Here is a 22,551-nt window from a genome sequence, read left to right on the forward strand (position 1 = left end):
CTCAGCCCAGGTCTCTGAAGCCATGTTACTGTAAAGTAGCAATTCTCAAGTTGGGGTTTGCAAGGGTAATTCTTAGTCTCCTCTTATCCATCTTTTCTTGTGGATTGGAAAGCTAGTATTCATTCATGCATGTGTGCATTTATTCCATAAATATTTGTTAAACACTACTTATCACCAGGGGATATTTACCAAAGCACTTGATTTGCCATGATGGGGACAGGGCAGGAGCACTCCTAGAATCGGGTAGGGAGGAGACAGTAGTGCTTAGCACACTAAGAAGCACTGGACAGTCCACTCCTTCCCTCCACCCACATGTGGATTATCTGCCCAGAATGGCCACAGTGCTGAAGTCGAGAATGCAGCTATAAGGCAAAACTCACAGACTGAAGGCAATGTGACATGGGCAGATCTCCAACTGTAGTCAGATGCAGAGGGACTGGTGAGTAGATACGCTGTTTAAAGGAATAAAGTTTGATTTAAAAAATAAAACACTCTATGGCCAAATAGAACTTCTGCAGGTAACTCCTTACTTGAAGAGCAACAGATAAAATGTTTTCCCCTTTGAGGCCTCCTAAAAGATTTACTATTATGACTTCTCGGAATCCAAGGAAAAATTGGGTTAAGAAACACATTAAACCTGGTCACTCAGATAGTGTTTTTGTACCTCTAAGGGGGCATCAGGAGTCAGAAAGCCAAGATTTTGCCACCTGGATTCCTGGGCTGGGTTGTCTAAAAACCCTCAAATGTTCTCATCTGCCCAAAGAAAATATGTTGCCTAAACCTAGGGAATACTGAAAGGCCCAGATAAATACCGCCAAGTCAGAGAAATCCATAAAAAGGTTGTCATGTCAGCATAGTGATTCCTCTTCACATTATTCATTGTTTAATTAAACCCAGAGATGTGCCGGAAGCAAGTCGACAGGACAGTTCCCTTTGAGGAACTGGAAACATATTCTGGATTTACTTTGGAATGCTTTCTTCTTAGAAGACTTTGAGGTATTGTGCACGCAGACTAACTGGGCTATTTGTCGTCCTGCTTGGCCAAGGGAGGTTGACGTCTACTGTATCTAAGTGAGAGCTAATTAGTGCATAGCCCAAACATGGCAGGTGGAATCTGTTTTATGTATTTAAACTATGTTTTATCCATGCTTAGCTTGCAGTAAATAAGAAAAAGTAAATTTGAGTTGTTTCACTGTTACCTCCAAGCTGAATATTCTTATTTATATCTTCACATATTCAAATTCTCCCTTTCAAAGCCCATCTGAAATGCCACCCCATCAAGGAAGTCTTTTTGGAATACACCCCAGTATCCCAATTAGGTGTGAGAGATGCCTACTTGGTACTTTCTCTGTTACTCTATTATGGCATTCTGTAATTTGTAATATATTCATATTTATATTGTTTAATTTCCCTTCCTTCCTTCCTTTTTACTCACCTTTATATTCTGTGCCTTTTACGTTCATCTAATCCCATGGTCCCCAGCACCATGTCCCAGGATAGTAAACTGTCAATGCTTATTGAATCTCTGGAGGCATTGATGTGTAGGTGTGTGTATTTGGTTAGATGTCCCCTACTGAATTATGATTGTGATTAGCAAATGCTTTCTTTTCAATAGATCAGGATCTAAATTTGACTTTCCCTGATTTAATGACCACAAGTTCCAATTAAGTAGCTACAGAAGTTTAAGCTAACTCTTGTGCTCTGTCCTACATTAGAACACAGGGGAGACAATGTCAAGATCAGGTAACCCAGGAGCATTAGCAGTACCCACATGGCCCCAGGACAGGTGTGGGTGAGAAGCCAGTACTGGAATCTTAGCTTCTCCGCTTGTGCAGGTGGCAAGTTACCTAATCTCTCTGGGTAAATCCCTTCATCTATAAATAATAGCATGTACTTTACCCCAGGATTTTTCAGGAAGACTAAATGAGATACAGTACTTAGCAGGAAACTAGGAAGAACTCGGATAAACCCAGATTTTGTGGTTGCTCTTATTATTACTATTATCATCATCCATTAAAATCAAATCATATTTTCATGGCTCAGAACTAAAAAAAAAATCCTATCGTCCACTTGCTATAATATTTCTTTAAAAGTTAAGAGCTGCTATTTGTCTACTTAGAGGTACTGTGAGAGTTAGAACTGTCTATAAAATTTGGTGCAAAACGTTCTTGGCTTTCTGCTTTTCCTTCTGAAGTCTTTTCAGTGACAGCCAAAAATCTTTCATCGTAACCAAATGAGTTTTGTTTCTTCATTGGCCGCGTGGTAGTGTCTGCTCTAAACTGAGCCTGCCCTTCATCTTCAAGTCCTCCTTAGTCTTATCTGTGGCTGCCTACCTCTCAGTTGTTTTCAACATGTGCCAAGAGATCTGGCTGAGTAATTGGTCCAGACTGCCAATCAAAATATGAATGAAGTCACTAGCGACTGCTCTGGTAGGTCCAGGGGATGCAATGTGAGAGAGCAAGACAACCACAGCTGAGACCCACAGTGAATCAAGCATTGAATAAAACGTTAAAATAATTAGCTAGTTATAATTAAATTAGGAGTGGAAATTGCTATAAAGATAAAGTGCAGGTGGGGATGGGGTACCTATTTCTTGGCTAACAACCTGTCACCTCCTCAGAGAAGCCTTCCCTGACCATGCAAGCAAAGCAGTCTCTGTCTGTTCCCTCCCCCATTCATTTCCTTCATTCTGCTTTTCACCCTCTGGAATAACCTTGAAGTAATGTGTGCTGGATCATTGTCGATCTTGCTCTTTGAGACTATCAGCTCAATGAGCTCGGCCTCCATATATTATCTGTTGTCTCTCCAACACCTAGAAGAGGGCCAAGCATCTCACAGCTTCTGAAAAGATGATACTTATCAATGGATAGATAGATGAACTAACCACAAAGCAGATCCTTGTTCACCCAGATCAGAATCCACCACGTGAACGACTTCATACCCTGGCGGACGGCGTGGGAAGTGTGATGGAAATTGCCAACTTCTCCTGCTTCAGTTCAACACAATCACACACACACACACACACACACACACACACACACACACACACACACAACACACACTTATAATGCTCCAGGAAGTGAGCCTTAAACTCAGGATTCAGCAAGAAAAGTCAGATTTCTACCTTCTTGAAAATTAGAATCTGACAAGTGTCAGACCCTAGACAGCCATTATCAGTGTAATTAAATAGCACTTACTCTGCACCAGGGAGAATTCTAAGTACTTTACTAAACTCTCTCGTTCAATGCTCACCACGAACATTTATGTTAGGAATGATTGCTATACTGAAGAGGAGTGCAGTTATCTTATCTGTCTTGCTTACTATTGACCACTCCCTACCATGCACAGTGCCTTGTATAAGTAGATACTCAATTAAAAAAACGTTCAAGACTGAATGAGTGCTTGGAAAGGGGAGGATAGGATTTAGACTGTGTAGAAAGAGAATTTGACCATTCTGTCCCTGAAGATGTGACATTTTATTTAAGATTTGGAGGATGAAAAGGAATTTGCTTTGACTTGAAAGTGAAAAACATGAGCATTCTGACTGATCTTAAAAAAGGTTAATTTAGTTTCCTTCTTAGTAAAATGAAAACTGCAATAATGAAACTACCCCAAACGAAGGTTGTAAAAGCATGCTAAGAGAATTTTCGGTATAACCTTCCCATAAAATATGGACCTCAAAAGAAAGCAGGCAATAGGAATAGTACCAAGGGGAACAGGCAGTTGGGGGACCCAGGACAATGGGCCCTGGGGCAGGGACTCCAACTAGGACTCTTTTATTATTGTTATTACCCAGGATTGAACCCAGGGGCACTTAATCACTGAGCCACATCCCCAGCCCTTTTTTAATATTTTATTTAGAGACAGAGTCTCACTGAGTTGCATAGGGCCTCACTAAACTGCAGAGTCCTCCTGCCTCAGCCTCCCGAGCCACTGGGATTAAAGGCATGTGCCACTGCAGCCAGCCCAACTAGGACTTTGTAGGGCAGAAGTGATTGTTTTTGATTTCCCAAGAGGTCAGTCTGAAGAAAGTTGGAGCAGCCTGTTCCATAGCACAGCCCTCAAGAAATTCTCAGTTAATTGCTTTTCTTTGCTCTTTGATATCAGAACCTGACATGCAGAAATCACATGGGAGAATCAGACTCTAGGGATCTTCCCATGTGCCACCTAAAATGGGTCACTTTTATCTTTCTCCCCTCTTGGGTTCCAGGTTTCCCTTTCAGAGGCCTCTTTCTGCGCTTGGGCCCCACTCCAGGCATCTCTGCCACTGCCTTAAAAAGACCCCATCCTTCTCCTGGTGACCCTTTCTTCTCTGGGATGACACTAGGAATATCCTAGTGGAGGGCAATTCCAATGATGTGTTAATGACTGCTAAACCCTCATTTGCTCTGTCTTCCAGTAAGATAACTCTCTTATAACAGATGCCATTTGTAAATAATGCCTAAGGCAAAAGCTTAGGTCTCTAATATTGACCCTTGGGCTTTTTAATCCAGAGTCTCTTCCTGCTATTAAGATAGTTTATTAGTTTCTCTTTTTTCTGGAATAGGTGCTCCTTTAGAATAAGGATGATGTCATACACCCTGGGTCCCCCTCACTCTGCCTAATGCTGATTAAGTCATCTGGGTGGCCATAAAGAGTTGGATAAAAACGGTGAGGTGTATGACTTAGTACAGAATATTTAGAAAAGTTTCCATCACCCTGACTCATTCAGGCAAAGCATGGAATTAAACACCTTACTCCAGGGGTTCTCAGACTTAAAGTAAGAAACCTCTTGTTATTCCCAGAGTCAGAATCAATTGGCTTGGGGGCTGTAAGATCTGCATTCTTCACAAGTGCACCAGATGATTCCAGAGCAGAAACATTGCATCTCCTTTGGATAAATTATTATATCCTCCCAGCCTGTTTTCTCCTCTGCAAAATGGGATAATTGAGAAGACCAAAGAGAAAATAAAACAAGAGAAAGACACTGAAACTATTTGAATGATACACTGCAGGCTACCTGTGTCAGATTCACGTGCTGAAGGAAATTTTTCATTTGCTTTCTACCCCCCCACCCGTACCCCAGTCTGCATTTGGGAAGCTAGGGTGTATCGTCTGGCACTAAATCAGTCATTTGAAACTTGGATTGGCAAAAACCTCTTCAACTGAGGTCAAGGTACTGGTGGTTTGCAATAGACTATTTGGGACTTGCTGACACCATCAGCTCTTTACTTTTAATGGAGGAGACAACTTTTCATTTGTTTGTTTTGTACTTACTTTTTTTTTTTTTTTTTTGAGAATCATTTTGGGAAACATCATCAGTGAGTATTTTTTTCACTCAGAAAATACTCAGGAATGCCTACTATTGACTCAGAAAGTATTTCCTAAGTACTTACTATTTACCTAGGACTGAAATAAATGAAGCTGAAGTTTGTCTATTCATGAATTTCATGCCTTTGCTTGAATGATCTATTTCAGCTTCATGATAAGTTCAAATTCACTTCTTTTGTGCTGTGAAGACCTCCACCAAAAAAAGAATAAATGTGTTGCAAATTCTTTCACCTATAAATATTGATTTATCCATTCATGGCACAATATTTACTTTTGTGCCAGGCACAGGGGCAGATACTAGTTATACAATGGTGATTTAGACATGGATCTCTCCCTCAAGAAGTTTACAATTTCACCATTTAGCTATAAAAGGTAAGTAATTATAGCAATATACTGTGATTTAGGACTGATATTACTGTTATAGACAGTAGTAATTAAGCTTATAAAGCACTTACTATGTGTTAGGAACTGTGTTAAGTTTATATTTTGCCCTTACAACACTATGTAAGATTCTATTATTATCCTCATTAGCCTGTAAGGAGGCTCACAGTTGTTAAGAAAGTTGCCCAAGATCACACAGCAAGTCAAGGTCAGAGGCAGGATTAAGCTCTGACTCTGTAACTGCAGTATACCCCACTTTAACCAGTACACTCCACCTTCTGCTCTTAGGTGGGTGTATGGCCACAGAAGCTCCGAGAAGGCCAACAACAACCAACAGCAACTTGGTAGTTTATCCAATGCTTACATTGTGATAGATGTCACGCATTTATTCTCACTTCTTTCAATAGTCCACAAGGCAAACCTTGATATTGTTACCGTTTTACAATTGAAAAAACTGAGACTCACAGGTGTTAAAGTCTGATTCATGTCTATCCAACCAATAAGTGAATATCAAGTGTCTCTAAGAAGACCCCTCTGGTTATACTCTTCTTTCTGCGTTTGAGATCACTGACTCAATAAATCAAACCTCTGAAGCATGTGTAAGCAGCACCTTACTTGGGATGACCCTCCCTCATTGAGCCTGCGGGTTTAAGGAGGTTTTAAGCTTATCATAGGACTAACTGGCCTGGCTCTGCCAGTCTGGGGGTGGCATATTGATGGAGTATATTGACATTATCATGCCTTGCCTAGTACTGTAATTACTTTGTCTCTCTTCTTTCTTGGGCAGATTAACACATTTCTCCAATGCTAAGTTAAATGTTTTGGTAAAGGACAGAGCCCATAAAGGCTTAAAAACTATTCTATCAGATTTTCAAGTGCACTTTTATTTTTAATTTTATTTTTTAAAATCCCACTCAGGGGAATATTAGTTTTCTTTACAGACTATCTAAATCATTCCCTTGTGACTCTCAATGCAGCACAAGAAACTCTTCGTCATATACAATAGTGCCTCTTTCTCTCCGTCATGTACAATGGTGCCTTTGATGGAACTTGAAATCCCCCGCTGAAGCCTTGTGCTTGCTCTCCTTCCATGGACCAGGTTTCCAAAGTCATTTTCTTTCATGGGACAAAATCAAACCAATCCCCCACCCTAAATGAATTGTAGTTGGTGATTGGTCATATCCTTTAATAATTCATTCTCTCTCTCTCTCCTCCTCCTCCTCCCTCTTTCCCTCCCTCCCTCCCTTCATCCCTCTCTCTCCCTCTCTTCCTCTCTTTCTCTCTTAATCTCAGTGGCAATTGGGGTAAAGTTGTGCAATCTTGAATCAACTTCGTTTTTCATGTTTTTGTATGCCATCAGGGCCCATGGGTTGATAAAGGATCAGTTCCCTTGGGTTGTCTCTCCTCTTGTGCTGGGGCTTTATATTTGTACAGACAGCAACTTGAACTAAGTTATCACTTCGGCATTAGGGCTGGCAGGGGAAAAGACCATCGTGGAGCACAGAATCTGTCTGTGTTAGTCCTCTGTCACCAACTCCTCAACCCAGCTTTTGGCTTCACCTAAATGATAAATGGTCCTATTGTTCAAGCTTCAGTATTAAAAAAAAATAGAACTAAATCTAGATTAAGCAAGGACAGAGACCCATTTCATTGCACTGTACTTTAATATTCCTGAGATCCATGCCATTACGGGTGGCTCTTTTTAACAGCCACCTCCCTCCAGGGCGAACACTATGCTGTCTTTGTTTCATCTGATCTTTCAGCTAAATAAGAGATGGTCACTTATCCTCACTACTCCCTTATCCTGCTGGATTTCTATTGCTAAAAGAGGAACTGACCACACAGGGAAAGGTAGAGGTTTCAGGCAGAGCATTTCAGCGTGTGTTTACAGGCAGGACCGACTTACTCAGCAAATCCTGCTCGGAGGAGCTGCAGCCAATGAAGAGGCCACATCCCGGCTTGCTTGGGGGCTTCTGAGTTTGAGCTGCATGCAGAAATGTAAGGCAGTGCTTCCTGGCTCTGATGGCAAAATGGGACCCATCTCCAGTTATTCCTCGGGTTTCCCAGCTTTGCAGATCTGGGAGAGAACCTACATAAACATATTGGTGATGTAGCCAGCTCTGAAGACTGGGAGAATCCTTATGGATTCAGGAGACTGGTTTTTTATTTAGAATTTTATTTTTTATTTGGAAGATGAAATGCTTCTCTCGTTACCTGCCTTACATCTTCAGACCTCCGAACACCATCCTCTCTTCCAGCTGCCACACGGAAGGTACAGACCAGAGAGGGAGAGTGTCTGGGTGGGTGGCACAGAGTGGGCTGGTGTCTGACTTCCCACAGGTTCTGCTGACGTTGCTTTCTGCAGCTACTAGATGACTGTCGTTCCTGGCAAAAGCTTGTATCTTTCAGACTTAGATCTGCTCCTAAAATCAGCCTGTCTTGTATAAGGAAGGGAAGTATTTTCTGAAAAGCAGGATACTGTTGCAAAGGTGATCTCAAAGCTGACAGCTGGTGAGAAAATAATGCAGAAATATTTTGCCAATTTCCCTTGTTCCATTTAACCTGCAAACAAGTCGTTGGAACTAGTGCTAAGAAAAAAATTTCAGTAAGTGCTGCCACATACATTTATCCAAGCTCTCTGTTTTGTCACTGTCTGTTTAATAACTTGGTGCATGCCCAAGAAAGCAATTAGCAAAATAGAATTAGCTTAGTACATGTCTGTGGAGAGTTGATTGTTGGATTGGTTCACTTGGAGTCTGTACTTGGGTTATAGAGCACAGCTCACTTTCAGCACTTACTGGAAGCGTGGTTTGTGGGGGTCCTAAGTCAATGCTTTGAAGAGAGGCTGAGCCGAGCCTTGTACATGTTCCCCGGTCCAGTTTTTTGTTTTTTTTTTTCAGCAGCCTCCTCTTTCACCTTCTATTCTGTGTGTGTGTGTGTGTGTGTGTGTGTGTGTGTGTGTGTGTGTGTACATTCTGTGTGCACGTGTGTGTGTGCCTTGTAAACACTGTCCATTCCTCTTCCACTAAGCATTGCAGGCTTCAATATTTCTCTAATCTGTAGCTGGTGGTGTGTCTTCTGTATGTGATTTGCCAGTTTTAATCTGACACATTTTTGAAAAAGAACAATTTCAAGAAAAGCAACTGACTGGACATTTTTCAACCTTAGGGACTGTCCTACAAGTGGTACTTTGACTGAAGAGGGTGGAGGATGCTGAGGTGCTATGACTTCACCTCAGATCCAGCCACTCTCTTCTGGAACAGAGCTGGTGACCAGCCTGTTGTGAAAACCATCCTTGTTTCCCATCCCGAGAGAAGGAGCCTGGCGTTGAGATAAAAAGGGAGAAGCATGCATTATACCATAAGGTGATTTTTTTCAATCAGTACTCCCAGGAAAAGGGAGCAGATGTTTGGGATAACCCTTGAATTGAGTCTGAGGATGGTATTTTTTATAGACACTGATATCTCATAGATTTATTTTTATAATTACATATTTCTCTTTAAAAATTACACTGGTTGTTAAATGTAATAACTCATTTGGAATTTATTTTCTTCCTCATGGACAAAATCCTACATATGTTGTGGTGAGGGAGGCAAGGACTGTTGGCATGAATCAAAATCTCCAGGAGAACTTTCCAAATACAAAAGGCCTAAAGATACACCAGAAGCTGCATAGATGGCTTTTGTATTTCTGATTGGTTCCCCAGTTTTCTCCCAGCTTAGACCAAGAATTCAAACATTTGTTCTGTTCAGTTGCTGTTTGTATATTAATCAAACTAAATAATCCTATGTTATATAGACAAAAATACTACCCCAAGAACTTTCATAAACTGTCATTTAAATGAAATTTAACTGATTAGTTCCATCAAAATGGAAAGCAGCCCACTTTGTATCAAAACAATTTTTACTTCCTCCACTATCAACAGATTGGGAGGTGGGCATGCATTGACATTTGTTGTAAACATAATTAAAACAATGGGTAAGAATAATAGCATTTGCCAAACTAATGTCAGAATGAGGCCTGGTGGTTTAGTGAAAAAGGCACAAGGTAAATACCCAACAAGCAGAACCACATCACTTAATTCCTCTATGCCAGTTTCATCTATAATATGAAAATAAAGAGCTCCTCTTATGGATTTGAAGAATTAAATGTGACAAATAATTTTCTTGATAAAGCTCAGCACATGATAGGTACTATCTGGTTTTGAGCTTCGTATCCCATGTGTTTTCTTAAATATTCAAATATTCAAGTTTTCTTTCTTTATTACACCATCTTAAGCAATGAGAAGCTTCCTCAGACACATTACTGTGTCACCAAAGACTAGTTACCATACTTTAAAGTTTGTCTGAGGAGAAAAAGATGCTGGGAATGAGTCTGAGTTTATTTTTCTTGTGTGTGTGTGTGTGTGTGTATGTGTGTGTGTGTGTGTGCCTGCCTGTCTGATTCTTTTTATATTGTTAGCAATCATGTGACCCTGGACATGACTCTATTCTGGAAAAGTTACAACTGTGAACTTTATACTTTATGTAATTGAAAAAGTGAAGAATGAATAATTTATGAATATCCCTGTGAAAGTCAAATAAATTCAAATGATACAAACAGTCTCCCTAAGAGTAATTGTAGAACAACTTGAAGAGATTCACAGTTCCTGGGCTTCTTAGGGGACAGACCATTGTACTTTGAAGACTCAGGTTATCCTGAGATTTGACTCCTAGCTCTGCCATTTGCCACCTGGGTGATGTTAGTAGTTACTTAACTTCTCTTAGTCTCAGTTTCCTCGTTTGTAAAATACGGGAGAAAATACTCCATAGGGCAATTACAAAGAAATACATTCAGAATTGCATGCACAAACTGCTAATAATAATGACGATGATGATCAGCCTTCACTTACATTGAATTTATAATGTCAAAGATTATCTCATTACCTTTTATACAATAACACATTCATATATAGGAAATTAAGAATATGTGCTTCACAAATAGTTCCTCCCCCATCCCCTACCTCCACCTCAGCTCCTAAGCCTGTTTTCATCCATCAGATGGAGATTTGGTTCTTCATCTAGCAGCCAGAATGATTTTTTAAAATATGATCATCTTACCACCCTCCCCCTCAAACACAAACACACATTGAGAATCTCTCGACGGTTTCCCACACCCTGCAGGGGCCTGGCTGTCCTGATGCCTGCCTGACTCCCCTACTGGATTCAGGGATCTCCCTCCTGTCTGGCCTCCTGCTGCGTGGCCGTCAAGGTTTCCCCAATCTTCTCCCTCCAGCCACAGGCTCCTAGGATGCTCCTGTCCCCCTCCACCCTACTACCTTGCAAAGTTAGCTTTCAACTCTCAGCTCCAGCTAAAAAGTCATCCTTGACCCTCAGTTGATCACAGCTCCTAAAGAACTGGTTTCTTTACACAGAGCACTTAATCCTAGTTTGTCGTTACGAATAAACTGATTTGACTATTTGATTACCATCTGTCTCCCTGCTATGCTGAAATCTTTGTAGAAGCAGAACCCAAGCATAATTTTATTCTCTATTGTACCTCCTGCAGTAGAACAATATCAGGTACATAAGGGGCACTCCATAAATGCCTCTTGTGTGCCCAAATCAAAGGATGACAAATACCAAGGCCATATAGATAATATCTAAAATCCTACGTGGAAAACATGTCCCAAAGCACTAACTCCTGTGTAAGTCACCTTAATCATTGTGGGGTGGAGCTTTCTGTAGCCATATTTAAGGGGACAGGTTTTGTTTGTCACAGTGCTCTTCTTCAACTTGAAATAAGAGGATACAAACAGCAAGGAGGGAAATGGAATAACACTGATGCATGATCCGGGTTTCGAGCAGACAGTTGGGCTGCCTTTGCTTCTCTGTGGACCTCATTAAAGAAGCACATAACTCCTGCCCCCTGCCCCCCGCCCCCGGTTGGAGAGGATTCATCCAGAAAGATTGTTTCAGAATTGGAGGAACAAAATTCCAGCCATAGCCAGAAAGAAACCATTCAAGGCAGGACAGAGGGAAAGCAAACCCACAGGAGTGGGAGGGCCAAGGATGATAAGGAACCTTGCCTGGTGCTTGTTGGTGGGCCTGATTTGGCAGCAGACACCTGAGGGCCCCTTGGTTAGCCAAGCAGTCAGGAGGGATGCCTTTTCCTAAAGGGTCAAGGGCCATGTCCCTCACCATGTGCTCCTTCCTATTCCTGAATTGTCCTTGTCACATTTCCATCTGCAAACCCCTGCTCATCCTTGAAGACTCTGCTCAAGTCTTTCTAGGAAGACGCCTTCAGCTGTTGCAAAGAGGAGCTTGTTCTGAGTCACACAAATCACAGTCACAGTAGGACGAAGCACCCAGAAGCAGAAGCAGCCACCATGAATCCTGTGGACCCCAAATGTGGACCCAGGGCCAAGCCAGTAGCCTCTGACTCACTCCTCACCACAGCATCTGTATTAAATGACTCAGAAGGAACTTGCTAGTTAGTCAAGTGGCAGAGCCACGTCCTGTCCAAACCATCTAATCCCAACATCAGCGCCTTTACCTTCACCACTGCTCACCTCCTAAGTGCCGGTGAGGATAGCCCTCAGGTTAGATTGGAGCAGTTTGTTGATGCCTGTCTGCAAGGTGGCCAGGAGCCACTTGGACACAGGGATTCTGCCCCATCCGTCATCAGTGGTTTACAAGAGCTCGACTCAAGAAGCCCTTTTAAATGAAGTCCTGAAGGGGAGCGTGAATAAACAGACTCACCCATCTCCTATCAGTAAGGATCCTTCCTCTTCAAGCAGAATATCTTCCCATGACAGCCAAAAGGAGGCTTGCTGAAAACCTACACGTGTGCACGTGCACACACACACACACACACACACACACACAAACACAGGGAAAATACTGTTTTTCTAACTCTTTATTATGTTATAATAACAATAATACAAAAATAAGAAAAAACATTTGGTGCTTCCTGTTCATGAGGGACAATCCCACTCTGTGTGTGTGTGTGTGTGTGTGTGTGTGTGTGTGTGTGTGTATGGATGTGTGTGTGTGTGTGTGTGTGTGTGTATGGATGTGGCTGTGGGTGTAAACATGTGGGTGTCTCCCTCACCACAACCCTATGAGGTAAATACTGTTATGATTCTCATTTGATACATGAGTAAACCAAAACCAAGGCACAGAGAAGTTAGGAGACTTGCCTAACATCACACACCTGTTCACTACAGGGCTGGATGTAGAACCCATGTAGTCTGTTTTCAGAGTATGTGCCCAGAATGGACCCAAAACAGTATTTTGTGGCTTTTTCATATTTATGGAATTCTCATTTTTCCCTGCTCTTCATCCCTTCCGCATATTTAGAACCAACCCACTCTTCCTCTCCCACATCAGACGCACCTCCACCCACAGCTTTCCCTAACTACTCATTTTCTCATCAATCTCTCTCATCTTCACAAATACATACCTACATTTAAAGTCTTCCCCCAAAGCACGTTTCTCTCTAACATGGAAATAGTAATACCCACCCACCTCAAAGGGTTATTGTAAGGATCAAGTGAGAGAAACTTGCCTTGTTGGATGTTGCTTTGCATTTTAAATGCTTTTTAATTTTGTGTACAATGGAACACATTCCTGCTCTCATCTAAAGCTGAGCTCTGCCATAAGATGGATCTTTCCTCATCTCAAGCACGTCACACCTGCCCTTTTTCCCACTCTGTCAGCACCAGGATTTTCCTCTCTGCTGGGCCATTCGTTTGCAATCTGCGAACATGCTGTATTTCATCTCGCTGTAAACACTCACCTCATGAAACTGTCTTCCTGCATCACTGCCCCCTCCCCTGCACCCCTTCTTGAAAATGCCCTGAAAGAATCGTATACACTCACATTACCCAGGCTCCTGGACTCGTTCTTTCCATCTCTCCAACAAAGTGGCTCTTGACAGAATCTCCAACAACCATCACATTGACAGAGCTGGTCGTACTCTGCCAGGTCCTTCTGACCACAACAATCAGCCACCCTGGCACTCATGACCACTGCTTCTTTTCTGGAAGAATCCTTGTCTTGGTCTCAGGCTCACACTCTCTACTTCTCCTTCTCTGGCTTCCCAGTGGGTTCCTTACCACTTTTCTGAGCCATAAATACTACCCTGGAACCCAGGGAGTCTTCTCTCTAACCTAGTCTTACTCCTAGGCTACCTGGTCCTCTCTATGCTTAAATATCATCCATTCAGTCTGTAAGTCCAGTTCCAACCTCTCACCTAAAAGGCAGACTTGCATATCCAACTGCTTATTCTACAGTTACCCTTGAACGCAGAGATCTCAAAACAGAATGGTTGATTTTCCTCCTAAATTCTTCCCCAGTTTAAGAAAACGTAAGAGCTCTGTTCTTCTAACTGCTCAATTCCCAAAACCTTGAAGCCCTCCTCAATTTTCTTCTTTCTTGCCTATCCATCTTCCATGTCTGAGGTAGGTCCTTCCAGGCTTTCCAGAACCCCATTGTGCCTTATCATATCCATCACTCAGTATTTCTTCATTAAAGAATCTTTCCTGGCTCACCTATCAATCATCCCTCAATATCTCTCTCTGTCCCAGCTGCCTTTACCCTGTTTTACTTCCTAGTGCTTACCTTGGCAGGGATGTTATGAACCTACTTATTTATCGCCTGCCTTTTCCCACTGTAGGATGCAAGCTACATGAAAGCAGAGGTTTCCATCTTTGGGTCACTCCTGTGTCTCCGGTACCTAACACAGTCTTTAGTGCACAGTAAGCCTTTAATGGATGTTTGTGACTTGAATAGCTATATGAATGAATGTTTAGATGAAGTCTTTGTAATAAAGTAGAAAAAATTGTGAAACCAAGACAAATCTGAGTTGTAATCTCTGCGCTGACCATCATCTGGAAAACTTTTGGATATTCAACTGGCATATTTCCTTCTCTAACAATAATATATCAAAATACTTTTACGACAACATAAAAGTACTGTTGTAAAATGCCTAGCCTGTTGCTTGTATAGAAGCAGCAAAGGGAACATCATATTATGTCCTTTGTGTCCACCCTGCACTTTCCATGTGACAGTCACATAGCAGTATTCATAGCTCCTTCTTGATCATTTTTTTTCTTACCTTCATAGCTAGCATGGACAGGGGCTTGCTCTCAGCCAGGCCCTGTGCTAAGTACTCTACAGTCACTACCTCACACAAATCTCGCAAAAATGTCATGCTAAATACCATGAGTTTTCCCCCATTTTACAGATGAGGAAACAAAACCCAGACTGGTTCAGTAACTTACCCCAAAACCACTCAGCTAAAAAATGTGGTATATCCAGGATTTGCATCCAGACCACCTGACACCATCCAGGCTTTTGTCTGAACCACAGTATTGTCTAAAACATTTCAGGCATTATTCTCAGCACATGGGAAATTAAAAACTGAAAAAGACTCTATCTATCTTAAGAAGCTACAGTCCAGCAGGAGAGAAAAGCACACACAGACAGCTTTAACCTGGCTTCTCAAGGGATCACCTGTGGCAAATACATATGGCTGTCCCTAGGACAGCCCTGTTGAAGCATATTCCCCAGAATAGGGCCCAGGAATCCCAGTTTTAAAGTTTTCCAGGTGAATCTTACGTGAGTCAGAGGTGGGAACGAAACAGCTGATTAGAGGAATGTACTAAAAGCTTAGAGGAAGAGCCCTGGAAGAAGAATATTGCTCAGTTGGATCCCTCTGAAATGGCAGAGTAAAATCCTGCAACTAAAGGAGGTTGTGTTGGTCAAGGCTTCTGATGTCTGGCAGAAAATTGCCTGACTCTCCTGGGAAGAATGAAGGTCATTGTCAGCCACTTAGGAACTTGATAAAACTGTTGAGTGTTTGTTTGCTTCAAGATTTTATGTTCAGGTATTGACCAAAATATTTACCTAATATAAAGTCATTCAATTTCTTAGACTTTTAATTTTATCATCTATAAAAAGGGTGATTTAAAAAAAGTATGCACGGATCAAACAGTTGCTTTGGAGTAAATGTGATAATTCACACCAAGTATATAGTGTGGTACTCAGTGAAAATTAAGAGCTCAATAAAGATGACATGTTATTATGAATACACTTTATATTAGTAAAGACCCCAGAAATCAACTCTTGGCCTGTGTGGTTTGATACAGTGTGTTGAAGGGAAGATTCCTAAGCTAGGAGGCCAGAGACACTTAGGTTTTGGTCCTCTTCTGACCTCAATGTCCCCCAGGAAGTTGGCTCATTCTGTTGTGCCTAAGAGTCTAATGGGAATGTAATAAAACTGATCAGTATACTTTAGATCTGGAATGTCCACCGAAGGCTAACGGTCTGGGCCTCTGCCCACAACACTATTGGGAAGTGGTTGAAACTGTAAGAAGTGGGACCTAACAGTGAAATGACACATGTTTTTAAAATGTGGAATCAGTCCTTTCCCCAAGGGGCATTGACTAATGAAAATATTTTGTATTTGAAAAAGAGATAGCACTTAGTGGCAGGTTTTAGGCCACTGTGAGTGTTAAAGGGATTAACAGCCCCTTCCTTTTCCTGCATTTTTTAGGGGGTACTGGTGATTGAACTCAGGGGCACTCAACCACTGAGCCACATCCCCAGCCCTATTTTGTATTTTATTTAGACACAGGGTCTCTCTGAGTTGCTTAGTACCTCACTTTTGCTGAGGCTGGCTTTGAACTCACGATCCTCCTACCTCAGCCTCCGAGCTGCTGGAATCACAGGCGTGCACCACCCTGCCAGCTTCCTGCATTGTCCTCCCTAGTCGTGAGGTAAGCCGCTTTGCCAGGAACTGCACAATGATGAGCTCTGTTGACCCAAGGGCAACAGGACAAACTGATTATGGTCTAAAACCTCCAAAACTGCAAGGCAAAATAACCCTTGTCTTTATTGGTAGGTTATATCAGGCCTCCATTCTGTAACAAAAAGCTAACATCCTGGTGGTGCTGGTGTTGGATGGAACCACATTGCTTTATGAAAGTCAACCCCTTCCTGAATCTTCCCATAGCTGGATTGGTAACCCATTCCCGTGTGTTCCCAATACAATCTGTAAAGCACTTACTTGTTGGCAAGAAACAGGGAGGGGGAACATAATGTTTAATAAAAACCTACTGGGTGCCAGGTGTTCCCCATATGGGAACGTGGAGCTCATTAGCACAACAATCTTGTGTGATATGACCCACATTTTACAGGTGAAAATTCTGAGGGAGGACTGTTGCTCTGAAAAAATACCTGGAAATGCCTTTGGCCTTGGAATCAGATCAACTGGTGTTCCAGCTGTGACTTATGGTTATTTGTCCTCTGGGTGTCTATTTTTCAACTTTAAAAGGGAAATAAAACCTGGGCTATGTAATCCCAGCTAGCAGGAGGCTGAGGCAGAAGGGTCACAAGTCTGAGACTAGTCTGGGCAACTTAGTGACACCCTCTATCAAATTTTTAAAAATAAATAATAAAAAATAAATTTAAAAGGGCTGGGATTATAGCTCAGTGGTGGAGCACTTACCTAGCATGCATGAAGCCATAGGTTCAATCTCCAGCAGGCCCCGCCCCCCCAAAAAAAAGAAGAAAAAGAAGTAATACTGCTTCCTCTTCATGCTTAAAGATGAAAGCCATTGAGTGGAATGTACCAGGAGGGTGCTAATTGGCAGTGCCTATATTTACTCTGATGGTACCTTCGTCCAGGTCTTACCAGCGTCTACACTAGTCTCGTCCAGTTGTACATCCTGGGTTCTTCCCACTTTATGTCCCCATTAAAAGAAGCTTTTGTTTCTATTCTTTGATTCTTTCAATCTACATCACTTTTACTGGTGTTTGCCTGTACCATATCCTGGTCAGTATTGTTTTGATTTGTGTTTCTGGATTCATTTTTTTGCCTTTGGTACTTGTGCCCCTAAGCAATTCCTTCATTTGGACTCAATTTTATAAATCTAATAGAAAAATCACCGACAGTGAAGTCATTGCCGTCGTTAGAGAGACGGGCCCATTAGTTTTCTGAGTCATTGTTTCTTCACAGGCAGATTGAGCTGGAAGAAAAGATGGGCTCAGATGGTCACAGCTTTTATCTTCACAAGTGTCTGCAAAAGCAGTTAGTAGGAAGAGCAAACCAGAGGCAAATAAATGTGTGGCTGCAAAGATGGACAGGAAAGCCTGCTCCAGATTCTATTGTTGATATGTGAAAATGTCACGTTTCGGGAAATATTTTGAAAAAGCAAAATTCAGTGACCAGGGAACCTGCTTGCAAGAGAAGTTATTCATTCACTTATTCATTTATTCAAAAATTACAAACACAAAGAACAGCTCTGTTATGTGTCACATGTCAGCTGGGCGATGGTTCCTGCCACTACGGAAGGCAAATAAATTAATAAATGAGTTGTATGCTGTGACAAGTGCTGCAGTGACAAGGACTGACTGATGTGAGGACGGGGTCCTTATGCACAGGGAACTAAGGAAAGCTTCCCTGAGGAAGTCAATTGAGCTGAGACTCGAGGATACATAGAACTTCACTAGGAGTTTGCAGGTCCAGTCATCAGAGGGTCAAGGTGAATCAAGACTCTGCAGGAAAGCCAGTGTGGCTGGAGCTCAGACACCAAGAAGGAGGGCAGAGGAGGAGACTCTGGGAGCCATGTGACTGGGCATGCCTCTGGGCCTTGAATTATGGAATTTGGTCTTAAACCAAAGAGCCACTGAAAATTATGTTGGTATATAAATTTGAAAGAACACTGGCCATATATGCAGCATTAGAGATTTTTCTGACTGCTATTGAAAGAATAGATTAGAAGGGCTAAGAGCCAATGGAAATATCTTAAGGAGTAGGGCACGCAAAATAGAGATATATCTCTAAAAAGAGTCACTACTGTTTCCTTAGAATAGACTTCTAAATGGTTCTATGTGTGCCCCAAATTCCTAAATGTTTATTTGCCACTGTGTCTGAATAGCTGTCTTATGAACACGGAAACCTGTCCATTGTCTTGACATCCAGACAGAGACAATTTTATTCTCAATGAACAATGGCAGGAGCACATTCTGCTCTGTTTGGAAGAGGTAGTGAACATTAGACTCTGCACTTGCAAAGCATGATATTTAGAAGGAAAAGAAAGGCTGAACTACTAAACATGTTTTCGTATCATGTTTATTCAGCAAGATATAGCTGCTGCATCAAAGCCTCTAGACAGACTTGCACGAGTGCTCAGCTGTGCGTATTCATGTGTAAGCAGCAAGGTGGCCCTCTCAGGGGAGAGCAGAAAGTCAGTCTTACAGGCAAAGGTTAGGAATCCACGTCTACCTTCTTTCCATGGTCCTGGAACACAGATGGCAGGATGTTTAAGCATGTGGGTGAGAACCCCAACTGTAAAATGCAGGAACTAAACAGGTAGCATTTACTAAAAAATGTATGATCCTGGCCATTGGGATTCCATCAGTTCAAGCCCTTATGGGAACACGGTTCAGTTTGAGAGAGACAGTACCTGAGAAAGGAAGGCAAACAAAGCCAACCCAGGGCTTCAGGCCACCAATTCTATCCCCCTGGAAAGGAATGTAGAATTTCTGTTTAAAAGACTTCTAAAACCCTCTAGTCCAGCCCTTCACAGAGTCCCTGAAGCCCTTACAACATTCTTCACAAGACAGCAATAGAGAGCTCAATCTTTCCCAAGCCTGACCATCCTGCTATGCCTGGGTCTTTAAATTGAGCTAAAATCTACTTTAAAAAAAAATTAGTAGTAAATGGACACAATATCTTTTATTAATTTTTATGTAGTGCTGATGATCAAACCCAGTGCCTCACACATGCAAGGCAAGTGCTCTACCACTGAGTTATAGACCCAGCCCTAAAATCTACTTCTTAGAACTACTGAGTAAGAAATATTTTGCACATGGCAACTCCACACATCAGGGAAGTTTCCACACCCTGTACCTCCTGAAGATTTCAAGGCTCTTCTAAGTAGCCTCTATGACTTCCTCTTCAGTCACGGGGATATTTAGGAGTTTTTAGATGCCACACCCTGTTCCAATGGGTTTACTTAATTAGCTCATTTACTTCTTTCTAATAAGTCCATGAATTGTTATCCCCATTTTGCAGATGTGGACCCTGAGACCCAGAAAGAAGATGTGCTCAAAGTCACATGGTTAATGAGTAACAGAAATGGGATTTGTACCCAGAGAGGCTGGCTTCTGGGGTGTAATCCTCCTAACCCTGATGTGGAGGAACCTTCCTATCACAGTTTTACACTTGAATCTAATGTGAATTCAAATGTGAATGCCCCTGGCCAATTGGCTGCCTCTAACTAAGCCTCTGTTTCTTTATTTATGAGATCATGGTCACAAACCTTACCCCTGTACTGTGGAAAAAATAAATTTTTTGAACGTGTAAAGCAACAGTATGGGCTTCACACATCCTAGGCACTCGGTAGAGACTGACTGAATAAGAAGATGTATGAACGAGTAAAGAAAGACCCTCTGGCCCTACCCTCCTGTACTAAGTGGCTGGGATCGCCATAGCAAAGTACCAGAGTCTGGGTACTTAACAACATTCATTTGCCCACCATTCTGGAGAACTGGATGTCAAGGATTCAGGTGGCAGCAGAGTTGGTTCCTGGCAAACCCTCCCGTCTCCGCCTACAGTCGGCCACCTTCTCCCCATGTGCTCACCTGGCATTTCCTCTGTGAGCACACAATCTTGGTTTATTTTCTTATAAGTGCCATTGGATCAGGAACCCTCCCCGCCATGACCTGGTCTCACTTTAATTACCTCCAACAAGGCCCTGTCTCCAGTCACACGAGGGGTTAGTGCTTTGACCTGTGAATTTGCAGAGGGACACAATTCAGTCCACAACTCTTCACTAGCAAAGCTTTCTTATTCTTTGCCCCAATTCTCAAGCAAAATATCTATTTTAGGTTGCCTTTAAGAGGTCAGCCAGGAACAGGGAGTTAGAACATAATCGGAGGACAGTAGACTGGAGTCAGAACACAGGTATAATACCTTCAGACTCCCACCAATCCGGACTCTGTAGTGTTCTGCAGCCAGAAATAAAGCAAACAAGCCGCGAGTTCATGGCTGTTAGAATCGTGGAGTCATGGTGGTGGGAAAGGGGGTGAGTTATGCTATTTATTTGCACCCTGGTCTCTACGTCTCAGAGAGCATAGGGTGGACCTGCTAAAGGCAGAGGCTTCGAGGAGAACTCAGAAACCAAAGGGTAGCCTGAATTTCCTCCCTTGCCTATGCACAGGGCAGTTTTCTGAATGGCTGCCCCATCCTTTGAGTAGAGGAGGGGACCCCATAGGTCCCAAAAATTATCATCGAACCAAACAGCCAGACCTAGAAGAGACCTCAAAGCCCTGTTCAGATCCCACCCACCGTCTTGCAGAGAGATTGGGTGAACTGCCCGAACCACACAGCTCATCCAACTGCTGGTAATGAAAGCCGAGCCGCGGTCGGACATCGCTGTGGCATTTCTGCCTCGGTGCCCACAGAAAGCAGTCCGCCTATCCCTAACAATCCTGCCCACACCTCAGTGAAGACAGTGCGCCGACCTGAGGAGAGACTCCTCGTGGAGGGGAGAAGCACGAGGATGCACTAGAGCGAGCCTCCGTCCTCTCCGGCTGTGGGCGCGTGTCTTGATAAACCCTCAGCAGGGAACCCGCTTCCAGCTACTTCTAAATAGCTGAGCGAGGAATGTGAAATCGCTCTATTATTTTATAGTTTTAAAAGGGAAGCTCATTTTTCTTTGAAATTGGTCTTATTTACATACAGAATCAGCTATTATCTCTTACTAAGCCTTCAAGAACATTCTCTGAAGTGCTGCCTTCCTCACACTGGGGACCAAACAAGGTGATTCAGCACCAGGGTGGGTGTTACTTGTTTCCTCACGTTGTGCCCCTTAAACTCACTAAGCAGTGGGCCAATCTGACTGTTCAGAGAGCAGGACTGGGGATTTGGGACCGTCGGAAATCGTCTGAGCTGGTTCTAAAATTTTTCCTGTTCCCGTCTGAAACACGACACTATGCCATTTCGTTTTTCCCCATCTAACTGACCCAGGCTCATCTTGCTGCACCTGCTGGGAAGAGTCCCTTCCAAACTCACTTTATTTGCAATCATTTCTAGTCTTATGTTTGGAAATTATATTCTTGGCTCCTATTCAGATACATTCAAACTGAAATGACAAATGGAAATGGTCCTGTAGGTGAAGCAGTGGCCAAAGCTTTAGTTACAATTCTCTATTGATTCTCAGAGAATGCTCGGGGCATCGTACAAAATTGTTTATTTGATACAGCACTGTCAGGTCAGAGCACAGACCTCAGTGAATTGATTAATGTTGGAAGCTCCCAGTGATACCCAGCCTTCAATTAAAGAACCACTTGTCCAGCAAGACCTGATTTTATAACATTGAAAAGGAAAGTTGTCTTCCATTCTAAATAGATTTTAGCCTCTTAAAAGTTAGACTCCCAAAGCTTGTAACTTAACAGGGTAAGCAAATGAGATGAAGTATATAAAATTATCTGGAGCACTGCCTAGAGTTTAGCAGGCACTCAACAAACGTGTGCTCCATTCTGTGCTCCCACATCTCTACAGACAGAATCTAGAGCTAGCTCATTTGTTGGTCCATTTGTTATGTATTTCCTGAGCACCTACTATGTGTCTAGCATGCCTCTAGGCACTGATTATACAGATGGACTCCTGCGCTCTCAGACCCATGTGTTCTGGTAGTGGGAGACAGTTGATAAACCAGGGCAAGTATTAGATCCAAATTAAGGTGGAAACTAAAAGAGAACAAGACATAAACAAGAAGATTCTGATAAAATTAAATGATGACCTTGTATATATCTAACTAGAGATCTACCCTGAAAATTGGTCCTCTGCAAATGGACTTCCTAGTGG

At 42.4% G+C, this 22,551-nt stretch overlaps 1 protein-coding gene across 5 annotated transcripts in view; it reads left to right on the forward strand.

Annotated features, from left to right (window-relative positions):
- Positions 1–22,551, forward strand: part of PPP2R2B (protein phosphatase 2 regulatory subunit Bbeta) — a 465,343-nt gene that overhangs the window by 15,150 nt on the left and 427,642 nt on the right. Inside the window, exon 1 of one of the 5 annotated variants that reach the window (XM_079144769.1) lies at positions 7,593–7,963. The exons of 3 other annotated variants lie outside the window; for them this stretch is intronic. In XM_079144769.1, the coding sequence (XP_079000895.1) occupies positions 7,890–7,963 (74 nt within the window). In that variant the 5' untranslated portion in view covers positions 7,593–7,889. Of the gene's footprint in view, positions 1–7,592; positions 7,964–22,551 lie in introns of those variants that run through there. One more of the 5 variants, XM_079144772.1, reaches the window with a different exon arrangement.

Source organism: Sciurus vulgaris, assembly GCF_902686455.1.
Source record: "Sciurus vulgaris genome assembly, chromosome: 6".
In the NCBI taxonomy this organism is placed as follows: Eukaryota; Metazoa; Chordata; class Mammalia; order Rodentia; family Sciuridae; genus Sciurus; species Sciurus vulgaris.